Genomic DNA, 18,772 nt, shown 5'->3' with positions numbered 1-18,772 from the left:
CTGTTGCAGATATTAAACTAATCCTTGTAGAACAAGGAGCAATCGTAACGGATCAGATCTACTAAACAATAATCAAGCGGGGTGCCGCCCCTACACCTAGGATAGGTGTAGAGGCGGCTAGATACGCAAGGGTTGCACTACGATAGCATGTTTATACGAAGAACTATGCTAACCCTAACACATCTATGATAACTACGTTGCTCGCTATCAAAAAGGCTTCAGTACGAGCAACGCATGAACAACGAGCATAAGCTTGTGCTGCCTAGATCGCAAGATGCGATCTAGGCAGCATGATGCTTACCGGTAGAAACCCTCGAGATGAAGGAGTTGGCGATGCGCTGAGATTGATTGATTGGTTGAACGTTGGTTGTTGTTTATTCCATAAACCCTAGATACATATTTATAGTCCAGGGGACTTTCTAATTTAGGCGTGCACCTAACCGTGCACGGGTAAAACTCTATCTAAGATGCGATCTACTATATTACAGATACATGGGCAATCTAGCCCAACTTTGCATATAAGGCCGATTCACGTATTTCTTCAGTATATAATCTTTAAACCCATCTTGATCGCGGCCCACCTCTGACTCGGTCAAATTCCGGTGATAACACATGCCCCCCTGGTTTTGGAATTGATAATTCCAAAATCACTCTGCTTTCCTTCGTCGGGTCATGTCGTGGCAGAACCGTCGCAGTATCCTTCATCATGATGCCTTACCTTCTCAACTTCTCCGCGTGACCTGGCAGTTTTTTTTCTTAGGCACCACTTCCTCGGAAACTGCTCTGGCATTGAATTTCCACTATATCCCCTTTATTTAACCGCTATGAACAGTTTTCTTCTGCATCTCCTTCGCATTAGCACTCCAAAAGCCCTCCTGCACCACCATGTCTTCTTCCTCCTCTGCTTCATCGGATCTTTCCAACCAGTCCTCCACCTCTCGCGAGCCGACGCCGGAGTACAACCCGGCGGAGGTCCACGCAGCCAACACCCGCCGTGCCATTGCGGCCGGGGAGGAGTCTAGCCATGACTTCTCCATCTGGTCAGAGGACGACAAGTCCCTGACCGACGGGGAAAGCGACCTCCGCTTCCTCGCCGACGGGGAAACGGAGGAGGAGAGCGACGACGATCGCTTCTCCTGCGACTTCACCTCTCCTGGGGAGGAGGAGGAGGACGACACCTCCTCCGACGAGCCGTCGGCCAAACGGTTCTGCCCCTGGCCAGGGAACCTCAGCGACTTCGACAGCGACGACGATGACGCTGACGAGGAGGACGAGGCCAATGAAGGCCCGGTCGGCGGCCATTGGAGCGATGACGAGCCCGCTGGGAGCAGCGCCGACAGCGGCGACGATGGCGACGACGAGGGCAGTGACGGCCCGTAGATAGGACCTTTAGTATAGGACCAGTAGCAGTAGATGGGGCAATGTATCCCCTAGCACTTCCTTTTGAGAGCAATCAGCTCTTTATGTAAGAAATCTCGCCTATCAATGAAGAACTCTTCCCAATTTGATTTTGCCGATTTCCTTTGAGCTTAATTTAGCCGATTTTCTCTCATACTGATCTTGCCGATTTGTCCCCTTTGCCAATGCGTAATGAGCCGATAGCAACGCATCGGTCCTTTGAAATTTACCCTTCCATTCTTCAACTGATGATTTTGAAATCTGGTGGATAATGTAGAATCTTCAGGGAAGCCTTTGAATTCTTCCAACCAAACCTAATGGTCTTCTTTAAACACCCATCATTTTGTGAAGAAGGTTGCGACGAAAGATCAGCCGATGGTACCCCCATTGGCTCCTGAACAGAGCATTCACCAGGCCTGCTGCCCCCCGAGCCTTACTCGAGGCGAGAATGTCAGAGAGGATGCACCAAAGCCGATCACCTTTCTTCCTTAGAAAGCCGATACACCCCTTCTGTCATCACTGCTGAACTAGTACCAAGGGTTGAAAAATCCTCGACACGAAGGTCCAGGAACCCGGAACGGCTCAACGCAGCTGGAGAAGTTCTCATTGTTTTACTCCCTCGAGAGAGCAGAAGGCCCCACAGCTGAACTGGACTTGGTGAAGATCCGCGCTTTGAACACGCAGCCAGTAGATCCTGTGTAGTTGTACTAGAGTCGATGGCCGTGCATCGGCTTTAAAAATGTTTTTTTTTACTGGCCGATTTTTTCCTATCGGCCCCCAATGTTTCACTGCACACATGTTCATCTGCACCTGCTCACCTGATGATTGCCCCCCGAGCCGAATCTGTCAGATAACTGCAGATATCGGCTTTGTGGCTAGCCTAGGCACCGTATTTGCACGTCGGCTTCGTTAGGATCCGTGCTGACTCTCATCCGCCGACGTGACCACTGCCCAACAAATCGATGTTGAACACAAGCAGAACATGTAGTGAAGATAATTTTGGCCGATTGCTGGAATCGGCCTCCATATTGATTGAAGCGTTCGACGAAGGCATTGTGCTGTCCCTTCATAGACTTTTGGGGCCGATCACAAGGATCAGCCTCGCCACGTTTGCTCATCGCTTTGATTCAGCTACATGGTCAAACCAGTGGATAAGACCAGCCCAACCTCTGATTTTATCCTGTTGATGCGCCTGCTGTCGTCCATCTCGAGTGCATCGTGTAGTCGTGGAACACTAAGCTCCGTCGGAAGGACGAGCACCATGTTCGTGCCAGCCGATGCCTCATCATCGGCTTTCCTTTGCTTGGGGCGCCACTCCATTTTCCGTGGTCGACCCTCTTCGTCCAGGGTTCGCTGAACTTTCGCGGCCAGATCGGGTCGCGCCTTCCTTAGCGTATGCAAGTATACCCTTTCAGCTTCTTCCAGGCCGCGCAATCGCTGAACCCTGCGCTTTTGGGAACGGCTGAGTCCATCGGGGCACCACCTTGGCCGGTGGTACCTGTCCTCTTCTTCTTCTCCCTCGTCTTCTGAATCCTCGAGATCTTCCAGACGAGGGGACTCAGCTCGTTTGCTTCGAGGCGGGAGAGGTCCTAAGTGTTGGAACACGGACACGTTGGCTGCCTCCTTCTTCTTCTGGTTGCATTCTGGGCAGTTGCCGATTGTAGGCAATCGGCTCATTCCTGAATCCCAGCAGTGTCTGAAGAAGGGATAGTCCCAGTGCCTGTCCTCGTCGTCTCGCTCCCTTGCCTTTCCTTTGGCACGGCGCTCGTGCTCCTCCTCATCGCGATCATGCCGACGATGTCTTCTGGCTTCTCTAGCCAGACGGTCTCTTCCATCATCATCGCTGGATCGTCGGCGTTGGTCATACTGACTCACATACTTGTTGAGGAGGTGATCAGAGAGGGGTCGCTGATATCTGATATTCTTCACTTCTCCCTCTGTGACGTAGCGCTTGCCATCATGACGGAGCCGATCGCGTGGAGCGGCCTCCTCTGTGTCCTTGCTACGAGAGCAGCTGCCCTCGTCTCCATCCTTGCCAGCGTGGTGTCCAGATCCTACCATGTTGATGCTGAACGAAGACCCTGGCTGGCAACCTTCAGGGTAAGTGTACTCCACCATGTTTACGGCGGGGAAGGGGTGGGTGTCGACCTTCATGGCGTACTGGTTGAAAATCAGACGTCCTTGTTCTATCGCCATTTGGATCTGCTGACGCCACACCCTGCAGTCGTTGGTGGCATGTGAGAGCGAGTTATGCCATTTGCAGTATGGCTTTCCGTTCAGCTCTTGTGCCGTGGGGAATTTGAGACCTTCAGGTATCTTCAACTGCTTTTCCTTGAGCAGGAGGTCGAAGATTTGTTCAGTTTTGGTCACGTCAAAATCAAACCCCCTGGGCGGGCCTGGTGGCTTTACCCATTTGCAGGACACGGGGGTTGCCCCCCGAGTCCATTCAGCCACTGCTACCTCTTGGTCTCCCGCAGAAACTTCGTCTTCCTCTCTCGCTCGACCAGGACTACCGCACGCTTGAATTTGTCCTGCACAGGTCCGGGTGGCGCTGTTCATATGCCGACAGCTTTCTGAACCATGTGCGCGTGAGGGGTAGTCTCGCTTGGGAGGCCATGTCCTTGAGCGGTGTTGCAAGGCCCGCCATCGCCAACTCGATCGTTGCTTCCTTTTCAGTCACACGAACCGAATAACATCGGTTCCTAAGATTCCTGAAGCGCTGGATGTATTCTGTCACAGTTTCTCCACGCTTCTGACGTATTTGTGCTAGATCGGCAAGGCCAGACTCGGAAGCCTCTGAGTGATACTGCATATGGAACTGTTCTTCCAACTGCTTCCAAGTCTGGATCGAGTCTAGTGGCAACGAAGTGTACCACCCGAAAGCCGATCCCGTGAGGGACTGTGAGAAGAACCTCACGCGTAGTTGATCCGACACTGAGGCCGGTCCTAGCTGTGCCAAATATCGGCCTACGTGCTCGATGGAGCTGGAACCATCTGATCCACTGAATTTGGAGAAATCAGGGAGCCGATATTTGGGTGGTTGCGCGATCAATTCGTAGTCGTCGGGGTACGGCTTGGAATAGCCGATTGCCCTCCTTTTCGGCACCATGCCGAACTGGTCTCTCAGTATGGTGCTGATCTGATCCGCTGTGCTGGCTGTAGGAGTTGAACTCTGAAGATTCGCCGGGGTGGCGTACTTAGCCAGCCATGTTTGCTTTTCCAGCTCTGAGCCAACTGCAGGAGCTGAGCTCTGGAGGTTCGTCGGGGTGGCGTACTTAGTTAGCCACGTCTGCTTCTCAAGATCTGTCGCTGACGTTCCTCCTGTTTTCCCCGGAGTCCCTGATGTTGTGGCCTGGTTTGTGAGCGCCCAGTTACCGCAATCTGGCACATACGTGCACGTGTACCCGTGAGGGATCTCCTTAGGCGCCTCATGCAAGAACTGGTAGTCACTAGGGTCACCACCAATCTTGTAGACGACGAATGCAGGTGAATTCGGCACTTCTGGTGCTGCCCACGCAAATGGCAGCGGTGGACGGGACTGGAGTGGCAACTCTCCTTGATGCGTCCCGAGAGCTGGTCCTGACGGCGAGTATTGGTGCCTCATGATCTCCTGGATCACGCGAAGAGCGACACGCTCCAACGTGTTTACCAGGTTCTCAGAGTGACGGTGTAGCGAGTGAGCCACCAAGTAGTTGATCTCCTGCCGCAGGGACCTGGTGCGTTCTTCCGACGGGGCAGAGAGGTCTATCCCATCGAGTGCACCGTTAGACGAGAACCCCTTCCACCTGATGCCATGTGAACGGGTTCTGTGGAAAGAGCCGATGAGGTCGGCTTCGAGGATGGCTTTGACCTCGTCATACTTCTTCTTGAGCTCGTCGGTCAGATCCTCGTACGTGACTGGCGTGCCGTCCGCCATCTCAGATGTAGATGGCGATGTGGTTGATGTAGATGATTGTCCCACCGGGCGTGCCAGAATGTGTTGACGGTCAAAACCCACCGGCGGGTAGCGATGGGCAACACAGTAGAGCCGGGAACAACTTAGGGCTGCGGCTGGCCCTGGTCCCTCCGAGCGACGGCCCGCAAAGCCTTCTGGTCACACGTCCGATGCTGGTGCAAGGGCGTGCCACCTGACCTATACCTGGTCAGGAAGGTGATGGAGATGCCTCGCTTAGTTTCCTGCATGGCATACACATAAACATTAAATACGAGCCTCGATCGGCTCTCAGGTTATCCTGTGAATCGGCTCAAGGAGCCGATCCACCCATGATTCGTACGAGGTGCACGAATATATGGTGGTCCTGCTTGATCAAGATAAAGCTAATGAGATCTACGACGATTTAGGGTTTTCACCGCATAATCGGATCATCCTACTCCAGGTTGGGCCTCGCGGCCACGCACGGTGATCGTAAGCCGATCCTAAACAAGGCCTAAAAACCAACACGAAGTTGATCCCCGGAACATCCTGTTTAGGACTAGCGAACGACACCCTACGTGCCGCTGGATCCTCCCCCCCTTTGTAAGGCCTAACTGTTGCAGATATTAAACTAATCCTTGTAGAACAAGGAGCAATCGTAACGGATCAGATCTACTAAACAATAATCAAGCGGGGTGCCGCCCCTACACCTAGGATAGGTGTAGAGGCGGCTAGATACGCAAGGGTTGCACTACGATAGCATGTTTATACGAAGAACTATGCTAACCCTAACACATCTATGATAACTACGTTGCTCGCCATCAAAAAGGCTTCAGTACGAGCAACGCATGAACAACGAGCATAAGCTTGTGCTGCCTAGATCGCAAGATGCGATCTAGGCAGCATGATGCTTACCGGTAGAAACCCTCGAGATGAAGGAGTTGGCGATGCGCCGAGATTGATTGATTGGTTGAACGTTGGTTGTTGTTTATTCCATAAACCCTAGATACATATTTATAGTCCAGGGGACTTTCTAATTTAGGCGTGCACCTAACCGTGCACGGGTAAAACTCTATCTAAGATGCGATCTACTATATTACAGATACATGGGCAATCTAGCCCAACTTTGCATATAAGGCCGATTCACGTATTTCTTCAGTATATAATCTTTAAACCCATCTTGATCACGGCCCACCTCTGACTCGGTCAAATTCCGGTGATAACATAAGGTTCATGATACTTATCAAAATTCTTCTTTGGCAATTCATAATGAGAGGCAAAAGCTTTATAAAGATTTAAAGCAACTTGAGAATCAAGACCATATGTAGCACTCATATTACGAAATTTATCAGTATCCATAAAAGCTTCAACGCATTTATAATCATAAATTATACCTGATTCTCTATCCTTGTCGTTCTCCCATCCTTCAGTATTTTCTTGGATCCGATCAAGAAGGTCCCTTTTAAACTCTTCTTTGTTGCGTGTAAATGATCCAGAACAAGAAGTATCCAGCAAGGTCTTGTCTTGAAAAGAAAGTCTTGCATAGAAATTATCAATAATAACATTACCAGGAAGCTCATGAATGGGGCATTTGAGCATTAAAGACTTCAATCTCCCCCAAGCTTGGGCAATACTCTCTCCATCATGAGGCCAAAAATTATATATGCGTTTCCGATCCTTGTGAATTTCACTTGGAGGATAGAACTTAGAATAAAACCGGGGCACAATATCATTCCATTCAAGAGAATCCCCATTATCCAGTAATTTATACCAATGCGCCGCCTTACCAGACAACGATAAAGAGAATAGTTTCTTCCTCACTTCATCCATAGCAATACCTGCACACTTGAATAAACCGCATAATTCATGTAAGAACAATAAATGATCACCTGGGTGGACAGTTCCATCACCTTCATAGCGGTTATCCATAACACGTTCAATAATTTTCATAGGTATTTTATATGGTATCACTTCCTCACCTGGCGCCTCATCCACTACCGTTGCAGTAGTAGTAGATTTCCCAAATAAAAATTGAAGAGAAGATCTCTCCATAATGACTTATAGCAGCAGGCAGAAATAAAATCAGCACAAACAGTAAAGGTTTTCCTTACCAATTCCACTTACCAATAGCGCTTCACTCCCCGGCAACGGCGCCAGAAAATAGTCTTGATGACCCACAAGTATAGGGGGTGTATCGTAGTATTTTCGATAAGTAAGAATGTCGATCCCAACGAGGAGCAGAAGGTGTTGACAAGCAGTTTCGATGAAGGATTCACTGTAAATGCTCACAGACAAGTATTCAGGGGGTTTTGATGTAACAGTTGAATAAAGTACGAGTAAGTAAAGTGCGAGAGTAACAATTGCAGCGAGTGGCCCAATCCTTTTTAGCACAAAGGACAAGCCGGGTTGTTTACTTATAATGACCAAACGTTCTCGAGGACACACGGGATTTTAGTCTAGTGCTTTCGCTACATACGGCTAAATAATCTTCATTGTTATGATAAGTGTTGTGTGGGTGAACCTATGCTAATGTACCGCCCTTCCTAGGACTAATACATACTTGTGATTATACCCCTTGCAAGCATCTGCAACTACAATAAAGTAATTAAGAATAAATCTAACCACAGCCTTAAACTCTGAGATCCTGCGATCCCTCCTGCATCGATATACCAACGGGGGTTTAGGTTTCTGTCACTCCGGCAACCCCGCAATTAGCAAACGAATACAAGATGCATTCCCCTAGGCCCATAAATGGTGAAGTGTCATGTAGTCGACGTTCACATGACACCACTAGAAGAATAACACCACAACTTAAGTATCATACCATTGAATATTACTCATCCATAGTTCACTACTAACATTTAGACTTCACCCATGTCCTCAAGAACTAAACGAACTACTCACGAGACATCATATGGAACATGATCAGAGGTGATATGATGATGAATAACAATCTGAACATAAACTTGGTTCAATGGTTTCACTCAATAGCATCAACAACAAGTAGAGATCGATACCGGGAGAGTTTCCCCTATCAAACAATCAAGATCAAACCCAAATTGCAACGGCGGTGATGAGGTGCTGCGGAGGAGACGGCGGTGATGACGGTGGAGACGATGATGATGGTGATGGAGATGATGTCCAGCTCGATGACGGTGACGATGGCGTCGATTTCCCCCTCCCGGAGGGAATTTCCCCGGCGGATTCCTGCCCGCCGGAGAGCTCTTTTCTCTCTGGTGTTCTCCGCCCCGCAGAGGCGGCTGTAACTCTCCGTGAGGAACCCTCTGTGGCTTAGGTCTTCGGGACGAAGGGTTTCGCGAAGAAAAGGAGGCGAAAGGAGCCGTGGGCCCCCCACACTACATGGCGGCGCGGCCAGGCCATGGGCCGCGCCGCCCTAGGGTGTGGGCCCACCCTGGGTCCTCCTGGCTCCTCCTTCTGGCTTCCTTCGTCATCTTGAAAAATAGGATTTTTGGTATAATCTCCTTCCACAGTTGATCTTCCGAAATATTGCGTTCTGACGGTGCTTTTTCCAGCAGAATCCTGGCTCCGGTGCTTGATCCTCCAATAATGATGAAACATGCAAAATAGATGAAATAACATAAGTATTGTGTCCCAATATGAAATATATCAATGAATAACAGCAAATTATGATATAAAATAGTGATGCAAATTGGACGTATCAAGAAGCAAGAGCATCGAGGCAAGAGTTTTTCTTCTCCTCATAAGATAAATTTTGGGGATCCTTAGGAGAAGAAAAACCCATGTCAAGAAATCGCTCCATGTTCGGGGAAATACCCCGCAAAATATTAAGCACATAAATTTTCCATAGATCATAGTTTGTGCCATCAAATATAAACAAGTTATTATGATCTAATCCCCTAACCGACATCTTTACTCTCAAGGCGGTGAAGCCTAAGAATGAGAGACCTTGCTCTGATACCAATTGAAAGGACACAGATGTCGCCTAGAGGGGGGGTGAATAGGCGATTTAAAACTTTTACGAGATGGGCTTAACAAATGCGGAATAAAACTAGCGTTTACTTTGTCAAGCCCAAAGCCTATATACTATTGTTCACCTATGTGCACCAACAACTTATTCTAAGCAATGGTTCACCTATGTGCACCAACAACTTATGCTAAGCAATACAAGCAAGTATGTGATAGAAAGATATATATAACTTCAAGCACGATGGCTATCACAAGGTAAAGTGCATAAGTAAAGACCTCGGGTATAGAGATAACCGAGGCACGCGGGAGACGATGATTTATCCCGGAGTTCACACTCTTGCGAGTGCTAATCTCCGGTGGAGAGGTGCGGTTGCTTAGTGCTCCCGAACGCCACAAGAGGCTCACCTTGAGGTGTGGTTGCTCGATGCACACTAACGCCACAAAGGCCTCACCCCAAGATGCGGTACTCACACCACACACCGAACGCCACGAAGGCGCCTCACCTAAATCTCCGGTGACCCTCGCCACAAAGGCCTAGGTCACGGTTCCACTAAGGGATTTCCTTCGAGGCGAAAACCGGGCCTTACACAAAGGTTGGGGCACACATCCACAACTTAATCGGAGGCTCCCAACAAATCACCACAAAGGTCTAGAATCCGTCTAGGGTTCCAAGAACCCAAGAGTACCAACCTTCTTGCTTTCACCACCACGAATCACCGTGGAGAACTCAAACCGATGCACCAAATGCAATGGCAAGAACACCACAAAGATGCTCAAGTCCTTCTCTCTCAAATTCCAACAAAGCTACAAAAGCTATTGGGGTAATAAGAGAGGAAGAACAAAGAGGAGAACACAAAATTCTCCAAGATCTAGATCCCAAAGATTCACTCACAAAGAGATGATTTGGTTTGGTCAAAGTGTGGATCTAGATCCCCTCAATCTTTCTCTCAAATAGATGCAAGAATCATGGGAAGGGGAGAAAGATCTCAAGCTTCAAAAGGTCAACAACAATGGAGGAGAGAGGCTTGAGAGAGAGGAGGAAGAAGAAGTAACACATCTAAGAAAGATCGGGGGAGAAAGACTTAAAAGGCAGGCCCCCAAATTTCTGCCCGTTGGGGCTGCCTCGATTTGGGACCAGTAGTACCGGCCAGCTAGGGGCGGTACTACCGCCCGTGTGTGTTGCGCGCGTGAGGGAGAGCGAGGTAGATGGAGCTGCGGGCCGGGAGGGGGAGGCTGGAGCCTCAGGCCGAGGTACCGGCCGGGTACCGCCGAGCGCCCCAAACTCCCTGGAAACCATCTGTGAGGCACAGCCTCTTTTCCGGTACCGCGGGCGGTACCTCGGGCGGTACCACCGGCCGTGCACGGGCGGTACTACCGGCCGTGCTCGGGCGGTACTACCGGCCAGCCCAAGCTCCTCTCTTTGGGCAACCTTAGAAAAACAATAACTAGAGTTTGGAAACTCCGATCAACATGAAACCAATTTTGTTGGAAAGAGGACGAAAAGAGCTACCCAACAAAGAGTGAAAATATGGAAACTAGTCGGGGAGGATTTTATATTATTTTTAGAGTGCAACCTCTCAATACGAGAAACCGGGAAAATCACCGATATCGAAAACGCAACAAGTGATCTATGCGAAATCCGTTTTCGAAGAACTAGAGCTTGTCATGAGAATAAGCACAAGCTCTAAAACGTCACATGGATAATACCCAAATAACAACCAAGAAAGGTGATGCAAGGATGCAAAGGTTTGAGCTCTCTCCGAACGATACGATCGAGTTACTCACTCGAGAGCCCTCTTGATAGTACGGCAACTAAACTATAAACCGGTCTCCAACTACACTATGAGACCGGTGAGAAAGAAACCCTATCAAGAGCAAACCTTATACTTGCGCATTCCACTTGAGCTCGATGATGACGATCTTGACCTCAACAAGATGGAACGCCTTTCTTGATTGTGCTTGCTTGACGAAGTCTTGTGGATTGCTCCCCCATAATCCACCATGGGAGAGCTTCTTCTTCGGCGCATCTTCACATATCCATGATCACCATATGGATGGCAAGCTTCAAGCATATGATCTCTTCGAGTTGGCTCATCTTGAACTTGCACTTCATTTCTTCATTCTTCATCATGTTGATGTCTTGAGATAACTTGAGGGCTCACTTCATCTTCATCTTCAAGGCATACTTGACACTTGATATCCTTCATCAATTTCTTCTTATTGCAACCTTGAAGCCAACAAATGGTTCGAGCATTGCCTATGGACAACACCTACAAATATAACTCAATGCAAACATTAGTCCATAGGGATTGTCATTAATTACCAAAACCACACATGGGGGCTCCATGCACTTTCAGAGGGCCATCACCAACCCCTACCTCTAGTATAGGATTCATTGATATTTCACATTTTGCAATTATGGAAATGAAGCCTATGTAATATTTCTATCTCAAAATGAAGCATATGTAATATTTCTATATCAACAAAAAATTGTTTTGTTTTTTTAGGGTTTCTTATTAGGGTCGCCGGTGTGTATAACCACTTCCCAAATTAGGGAGTAGGTGCGGCTCTCCCATAGTGCGGCGCCAGCACCCCAGTCGGCACCAATGGAGATGCTCTTACTGGCATGGAGTAAGGTTACCAAGCCGAAATACCTTGGTGGCTTGGTGGCTTGAGACTGCAAGGTTTGGGTTTTTTTTTTCTTCACAAAGGATGTTTTATTACTTAAGACTTTAAACATTACACCCGACCTCTACATAAAAAGATGTACATAGACGCACACACCACGGAAGAACCAAAGCCAATAACAATTTATGACTGAGACTCAATAAAAGAAAAGGTACATTTTTGTTTCGAAATGGGGGTTACACCCCGGCCTCTGCATCCAAGGGATGGACACAACCCTTAAAAGAAAAGAAAAGGTACATAGACAATTGCCTATGAAGATGAATGTCCTATCCGCATGTTGGAAGAAAAATTCCCTCATCGTATCCTCTAATTGTACATTTTACTCGCAAGGATCCTTCTCGACCTTGGCAAGGTTTGCCGTCTCTCACTGATAATAATGCTCGAGAGGTATTTGGCAGCCTTGTTCAAATTAAAGTAGGAGATGGGCACTTAACTTGAGATTCTGGAGTGAAAGATAGATCAGTCAAAGAAAATTTTCCTCTCATTCTTCAGGCCGTGAAAAATCACATAATTTCGAAAAGATAAGTCGTGATTAGGCTCTCAATACAAACAGGTGGGTTTCAGACATCTCTGGAACACTGATGGTCCATGGAGTGGTTCAATTCGTCAAGCTTTGGGAAGCTATCAAAAGCATTGATCACACCGTCGGAGCCGGACGAATTCAGCTGCCCATGGTCAAGTCAGGTGCCTACACAGCAGGTTCGACCTACAAGTTGTTATGTGTCAGGGCGGTGAACGTTTTGCTACGAAAACTTGCATTATATTTGAAAAAGTTGGGAAGGCGAGAATTCCAGATGCACATGATAAGCTCGAAGTTTGGTGGCTGGAGGTGAGAATGAGCGTGCCAAAACAATTCATACAAGGTTTTTTTTATAATTTTTTTAGTATCATCGGAGGGAGCAAGGCTCCCGCCGGATGAGATACCGTGTGTAAGGTAGCCGAATACATGAGATTCGGGAGAGGCAGCACCCGACGCAAGGGGGTGAGCTCGAAAACAAAACAAAACAAAAAGCTAATCAGGGTCGTTCAGGGAGAAGGTAGGTTAACCAGAGATCAACATCACAACAGTGATCAAGTGGCAACCTTGCACGCTAGAGAGCAGCGTCATCTCTGCAACTTTTGCGCAGAAGGGAGAGTGAGGGAGCGAGCCCTCTGAACACCACGCCATTTCTATGCTTCCAGAGATGCCACAGGCAGAGGAGGCGGAAGGTGTTGGCGGTGGCAGGGGAATGGAAGGCGGGAGAGCGCACGCCGACGCGTTCGTGGCATGGAAGCTGACGCCATTTGAGACGCCAAGGGTGCCCCAGAAACAGCGAGTAAACTCACACTCGAAAAAATGTGGCTGGGAGTTTCGAGAGGAGTTGCAGATGGGGCAACCGCTGTCCGCAGCGTCGAGGATCCCTTTGCGGAGGAGGTTGGAACGGCACCAGATGCGTCCATGGACAAGACTCCCTAGCCATGCTAGTGGCCTGGAATATCTGGAAACAACAAAATCCTTGAGTTTTTGGAAACTATAGCCCAATCAAATATGCTCAAATTCTTGTAAACTATATTCTAGATGAACTCCAGCGTTGGCGACTAGCAGGTGCAGGAGGGTTGGACAGTTTCGTGAGGAGTTGAATTTTTGTTTTAGGAGGGTGTTTTACTTGGGCTATGTTGTAGGCAACATAGACTAGATCTTGTAGTTTATGTTTTTGGTGTGCTCTCGAAAAAGACACATGCACATCATATGGAGGAAAAATCTTACTAGCGCACACCGACCCCCCACACGCGTGCTCCTGAAAAAGGAAGATGCACATCGTATGCTTTTTATCAAGCTGTTGAGCAATAACCTGTCATCTTCAGTTCGAAGATACGACAATTAATCCCTGAGACACTGGATGAATTTTTTTCCGATAAAGGACGCTTCATTGCTTATTTTTTTTAAGAATTATACCCAGCCTATGCATAACTAAGATGCACAGATCTGTTCAAGTATCAAGTTTGGAACAAAATTAACTTATAAAGAAAGACAAAAAGAGCCAATTAGACTAAGCTTCATTGGCTTCAATCCGCCTATTATGCAGCCATCCATGTTAGAAAATAAACTCCTTGGCCGTATTCTCCAACTGTGTAGACACCTCCGTAAAAAGGTCTCAGTTCTCCAATCGTTGAAGTGGCGACCATGAACGGAGCAAAGCCGTACATCGGTAGATGACCTGCACAGGAGAAAAATTCTTATCACTGAAAACCTTGTCATTTCTACATAGCCACAACGACCATACAACGGCAATCGCGCCCACTCTGGTTAGGTTTTGTACCTAGGATCCACCCCATTTAGCCAATTGCCAAAAATATTTGCAATGCTACGAGATGGGTATAAGGTAGAACCCATCTGAATGATTGACCATATAGATCTAGTAACCCGACAGTTGAAGAAAAGATATTTTATTGTATCATCTTCATGATAAAAAAAACACATTTTTTACAGCCGTGCCAGTCATGTTTGGCAAGGCTGTCTTTGGTTAGAATCACACCCCAACAAAGATACCACGCAAAGACTTTTGTTTTCAGCGGCATCTTCATTTTTCAGATGGATTTATTATTGACAATCGGTTGACTGGGAATGGTAAACGCCTTATACATGGAGTTGACCGAGAAAACACCGTTCTTGGTAAGACTCCATCGAAATTCATCAGTCTGAACTACTTGTATTGGAGCTAACCTCTGTAGCAATTCATTCCAACAAGTTAGATGGGGACCAATAAGATCACGCTTGAACGTCATAGCGGGTGGAGAAGTTTCCATAACCTTCTGCAAGGTATCACCTTTATAACGAACAATATTGTATAGGGCTGGATATTAATCTCGAAGAGTAGTTGTTCCCAACCATCTATCTTCTCAGAACCTAATTAATCTCCGCCCCATTACTTATGGAGAACGAACCATATGGAAAAAAGTGCTTCTTAGTCGCCATAATGCCATCCCAAAAGTGTGAATCCCCCGGTTTCCAATAGACATGAGATATCGCTTTTGAACCCACATACTTTTTCCGTAATAGTTGCTGCCATATACCATCCTTAGTGAACAACCCGGCCAGCCATTTTCCTAGCAAGGCCCTATTTTTAACTTTAAGATCATGAACTCCAAGTGCACCTTGATTTTTTGGACGGCAAACAACACTCCATTTTGTCAACCGATATTATTTCTTCTCACTACCCCTTGCCAAAAGAATCTTGATCGGAGATAATCCAATTTACTAAGATACCTTTGGACAGGTGGAAGAAGGAAATCATATACAATACCATATTCGTAAATTATGAGAACCAATCTCCCCCCAAGGGACAGTAATTTGCCTTTCCAGCTACTAAGACGTTTCTGTAGTCTTTCCTCAACAAATTTCCATTCATCCAACGTCAGTCTCCGATAGTAAATCGGAATACCGAGATAGCTAATCGGAAAACAACCAAGCCCATATCCAAACAACTCGGCATATATGTTGGCATCGTCTTTGGCCTCACCGAAACAGAACAATTCACTTTTATGAAAATTAATCTTAAGACCTGACAACTGCTCGAATGCTGACTTCAGATTTCATGCTTTTTCCAAGTCATGATCCATGAATAGAATTATATCACCGGCATACTGAAGAATAGATAATTCCCCATCCACAAGATGAGGGACTACCCCTTCAATCTAACCATCAACCTTCACACGTTCAATTATAATAGCAAGCATATCCGCCACAATGTTAAATAACATTGCAGATAAGGGATCCTCTTGCCTCAAACCTTTTTTCGTCTAGAAGTATCGACCAATATCATCATTGACCTTAATGGTAACACTTCCACCGAAAATAAAGTTATTTATAACAACTCGCCACTCATCTGAAAAGCCTTTCATTCTGAGTGTTTTTTGAAGAAAAGACCATTTAACTTTATCATAAGCTTTTTCAAAGTCGATTTTGAGAATAACCCCATTCATCTTTTTTTGATGCATCTCATGAACTGTTTCATGCAAAGTGATAACACCATCTAGAATGTGTCTTCCTTGCATAAACGCAGTCTGGGACGGACGGACCACATGATCTGCCACTGAATTGAGTCTAATAGTAGCGACCTTGGTAAAAAAAATTAAAACAAACCTTAAGCAGACATATTGGTCTATATTGTTGAATGTGTTCCGCATCATAGATTTTTGGTAGAAGGATAATTTCACCAAAGTTGTTGCGGAACAAATCTAGTTGACCCACATGGAGTTCTCGGAAGAGCTCCAATAAATCATGCTTAATAATATCCCAGAAAGACTAATAAAATTCAGCCAAAAAAACCATTAGGGCCTGGCGCTTTATTGTGCTCCATTTAAAAGATCGTTTTTCGTATCTCCTCCTCATAATAAGGGGCTACAGAATCGCGTTTTTTTCTGGAGACACTTGGGGAATATTAGCAATCCTGGATTCATCCATGGATATGTCAGATTCCTCTGGTGTGCCAAACAAACATTTATAATATGATGTGATGTACTCCCTCCGGTCTTTTTTAATTGACTCAAATTTAGTATAAAATTGTACTAAATCCGAGTCAATTAAAAGAGACCGGAGGGAGTAGGATTTTAGCTGCTCGTGACCTTTGATCACGCCCGTGGTTAACACATAGTCTCCATGGCAAGTTTTTGTTCTCTGTAGATGACAAGTTCTGGGAATCTGTTTGCAGAGTAATCTTTAGTGAGAAAACCAGAAGATACAAATCATAACCAGGCTCAAAGCTAAATAAATCTTAGTACTTTCATTTACTTCAGTAATGTTTTGGTACCTTTATAATATCAGTAAATGGAGAGTATGTCTTGTCGAGATCGCCACGCAGTAGTGCCATGTATGAAAAGTTATGCTGCAGATGTGTTTTTGACCAGGGTTGAACATTATATTTTGCCTGTATATAGTAATATATGCTTGATAAATCAGATTTATTATTTGTGTAAAATAGTACCTCTAGATTGAGATGATCATTCTGTAAATTTTCGCTGATCACCTCTGTGCTGCCACCATTAAGTACCTGCAAAAAATATAATGTTTCATGAGTATTACTTTCCTTTCCTGGCTCTTTTTTTTATATTTTATAAAGTCTGTGCATGTCGGCATGTATCATTTAATACTCGCTGATTCAGTCAATGTGTGGATCTTGGATATTTCATAAGCTATTCAAGATTGATGATTCATGCTTTGTCAATGGATAGGTTGGCGTCATTCATATCAATTAACATGTTTTTCGGAGAATCTGCATATACCTAAAGCAGCAGCAACAAACAGGTATTAAATGCCCTTTTTTCTCTTTGATTACATGTAATGCTTTTGGTAGCATGTGTACCTATAAATAGGGCCATAGGCAGTCATTTCCTGTATCACTCTCATAGTTTTGGGAAGCAGATTGTATCACAACATCAAATAATGTTTTGCTATTGTTAATTTTTGTAGTAAACGAAGTTGAGCCAGTGGAAATGGAAGTTGTGTTTTCTAACAGTTTCCAGTTGCTCTGCTGCTGAACCGTTCATCATCTGTTTTATTGCTCTATCGTGGCCCTTATCACTGTAAAACTCTTGTGCTGAATTCTGCATGTTTCAGGGAGGCGGAAGCATCGCCCACTGGGACGTAGTCTGAGACGGAGGAGACGTCGTGGGTGCCCCATAAATCTCGTTGTTCTCTTGATTGATATGTTGGTTCCTTAATGATTCTGCTTTTTTGCTCCATTACTGATTGCAGGGAGCTGGGGTCTGGGGTAGGCCTGGAGGGGATGCTTACCAGGCTGCAGAGCGAGAGAGAGAGAGAGGGAGCGTGCACGCCAGCCACGAAGGAGCAAAAACCAAAGCGGGGGCGCAAGGTGTAAATGGCGGTATGTGTGGTTTCAATTGTCAGCACGTACCGCAACATTTTTCACGAATCTACAACAAACTATGGCATTATATTTGTTTGTGCCTTGTTAGTGATAGCTGTAACTTGTTCTGTTTGGTTTGATCTTGTTTACAATAGCTGGTCTAGCTTTGTTATTCGTTTGTCCATCATCTGTTGTCTTCGTCCTTGTCATACATGGAGGATACTTCATTTTCCTCAACTATCCAACTCTTAATATTATACCACCTAAAGGAATTCAAGAGGATACAATGAAATTATGTTGGCGTTCAGTGTTGGTCCACTAGCTGTTTTCGTGCACCGCTTGTCTAGGTCAGACTTCGATCATAGCTACCTGGTAATAGTTTGGACCAAATCCACTTTTCTCTGCTTTTGGTAATTATGTTTAAGCATGCTCTTGTTGAGTTTTTAGTGACGATAAATTTGTTTCCTTGCAGAGGATACCGAATGTCATTTCTCAATGTCTAAATCACCCATATGGTCTTCCTGAAATTTCAATGCAACGAGGAGCTAGAATGTATGCTCACTTGGGAGCCTGTGTTCATTGAGTTTGGTGATATAATCTCAGTACTACACCATTTTATCCCAAGGTATCTTTTCTCATGAACCTTTTTTTCCAAAGGATCAGAATTTTTGAGAGTTGATTCAAACAGTTTTCAGCTAATATGTATCCTGGTATACTACAGAGCAACACACAGAGAGAGGCGCACATCTGGAACGGAGTTGATCATGTCCTGGTACGTCATATTCCTGAACTTGCTTCCCCTTGGTCTTGTCAGGTTCCTCCATCTCAGCTCTGATGTTTGGCTTTGCTTTTCTATTCTATTTTTGAGAGATATTCGATCTCATTCTTTTTCCCTTGTTTTCTCTCATAGGCCTGGAGGAAGACCGCAGAGGCGCAAATGCTGGAGTTGGTCGGGGATTGGGCGTACGGCGACAGCTGA

General features: G+C 46.1%; 1 protein-coding gene across 1 annotated transcript in view; it reads left to right on the top strand.

Annotated features, from left to right (window-relative positions):
• The window catches only part of LOC139833792 (uncharacterized), a 59,238-nt gene extending 40,466 nt beyond the window's left edge, over positions 1-18,772 (top strand). The window contains exons 7-10 of the mRNA XM_071824139.1: positions 17,544-17,570; positions 17,682-17,697; positions 18,515-18,565; positions 18,704-18,772. Of these exons, the coding sequence (XP_071680240.1) occupies positions 17,544-17,570; positions 17,682-17,697; positions 18,515-18,565; positions 18,704-18,772 (163 nt within the window). The remainder of the gene's footprint in view (positions 1-17,543; positions 17,571-17,681; positions 17,698-18,514; positions 18,566-18,703) is intronic.

Source organism: Lolium perenne, chromosome 7, assembly GCF_019359855.2.
Source record: "Lolium perenne isolate Kyuss_39 chromosome 7, Kyuss_2.0, whole genome shotgun sequence".
NCBI lineage: Eukaryota > Viridiplantae > Streptophyta > Magnoliopsida > Poales > Poaceae > Lolium > Lolium perenne.
Note: the sequence above shows the minus strand (reverse complement) of the source record. Positions and strands in the feature narration are given on the sequence as shown.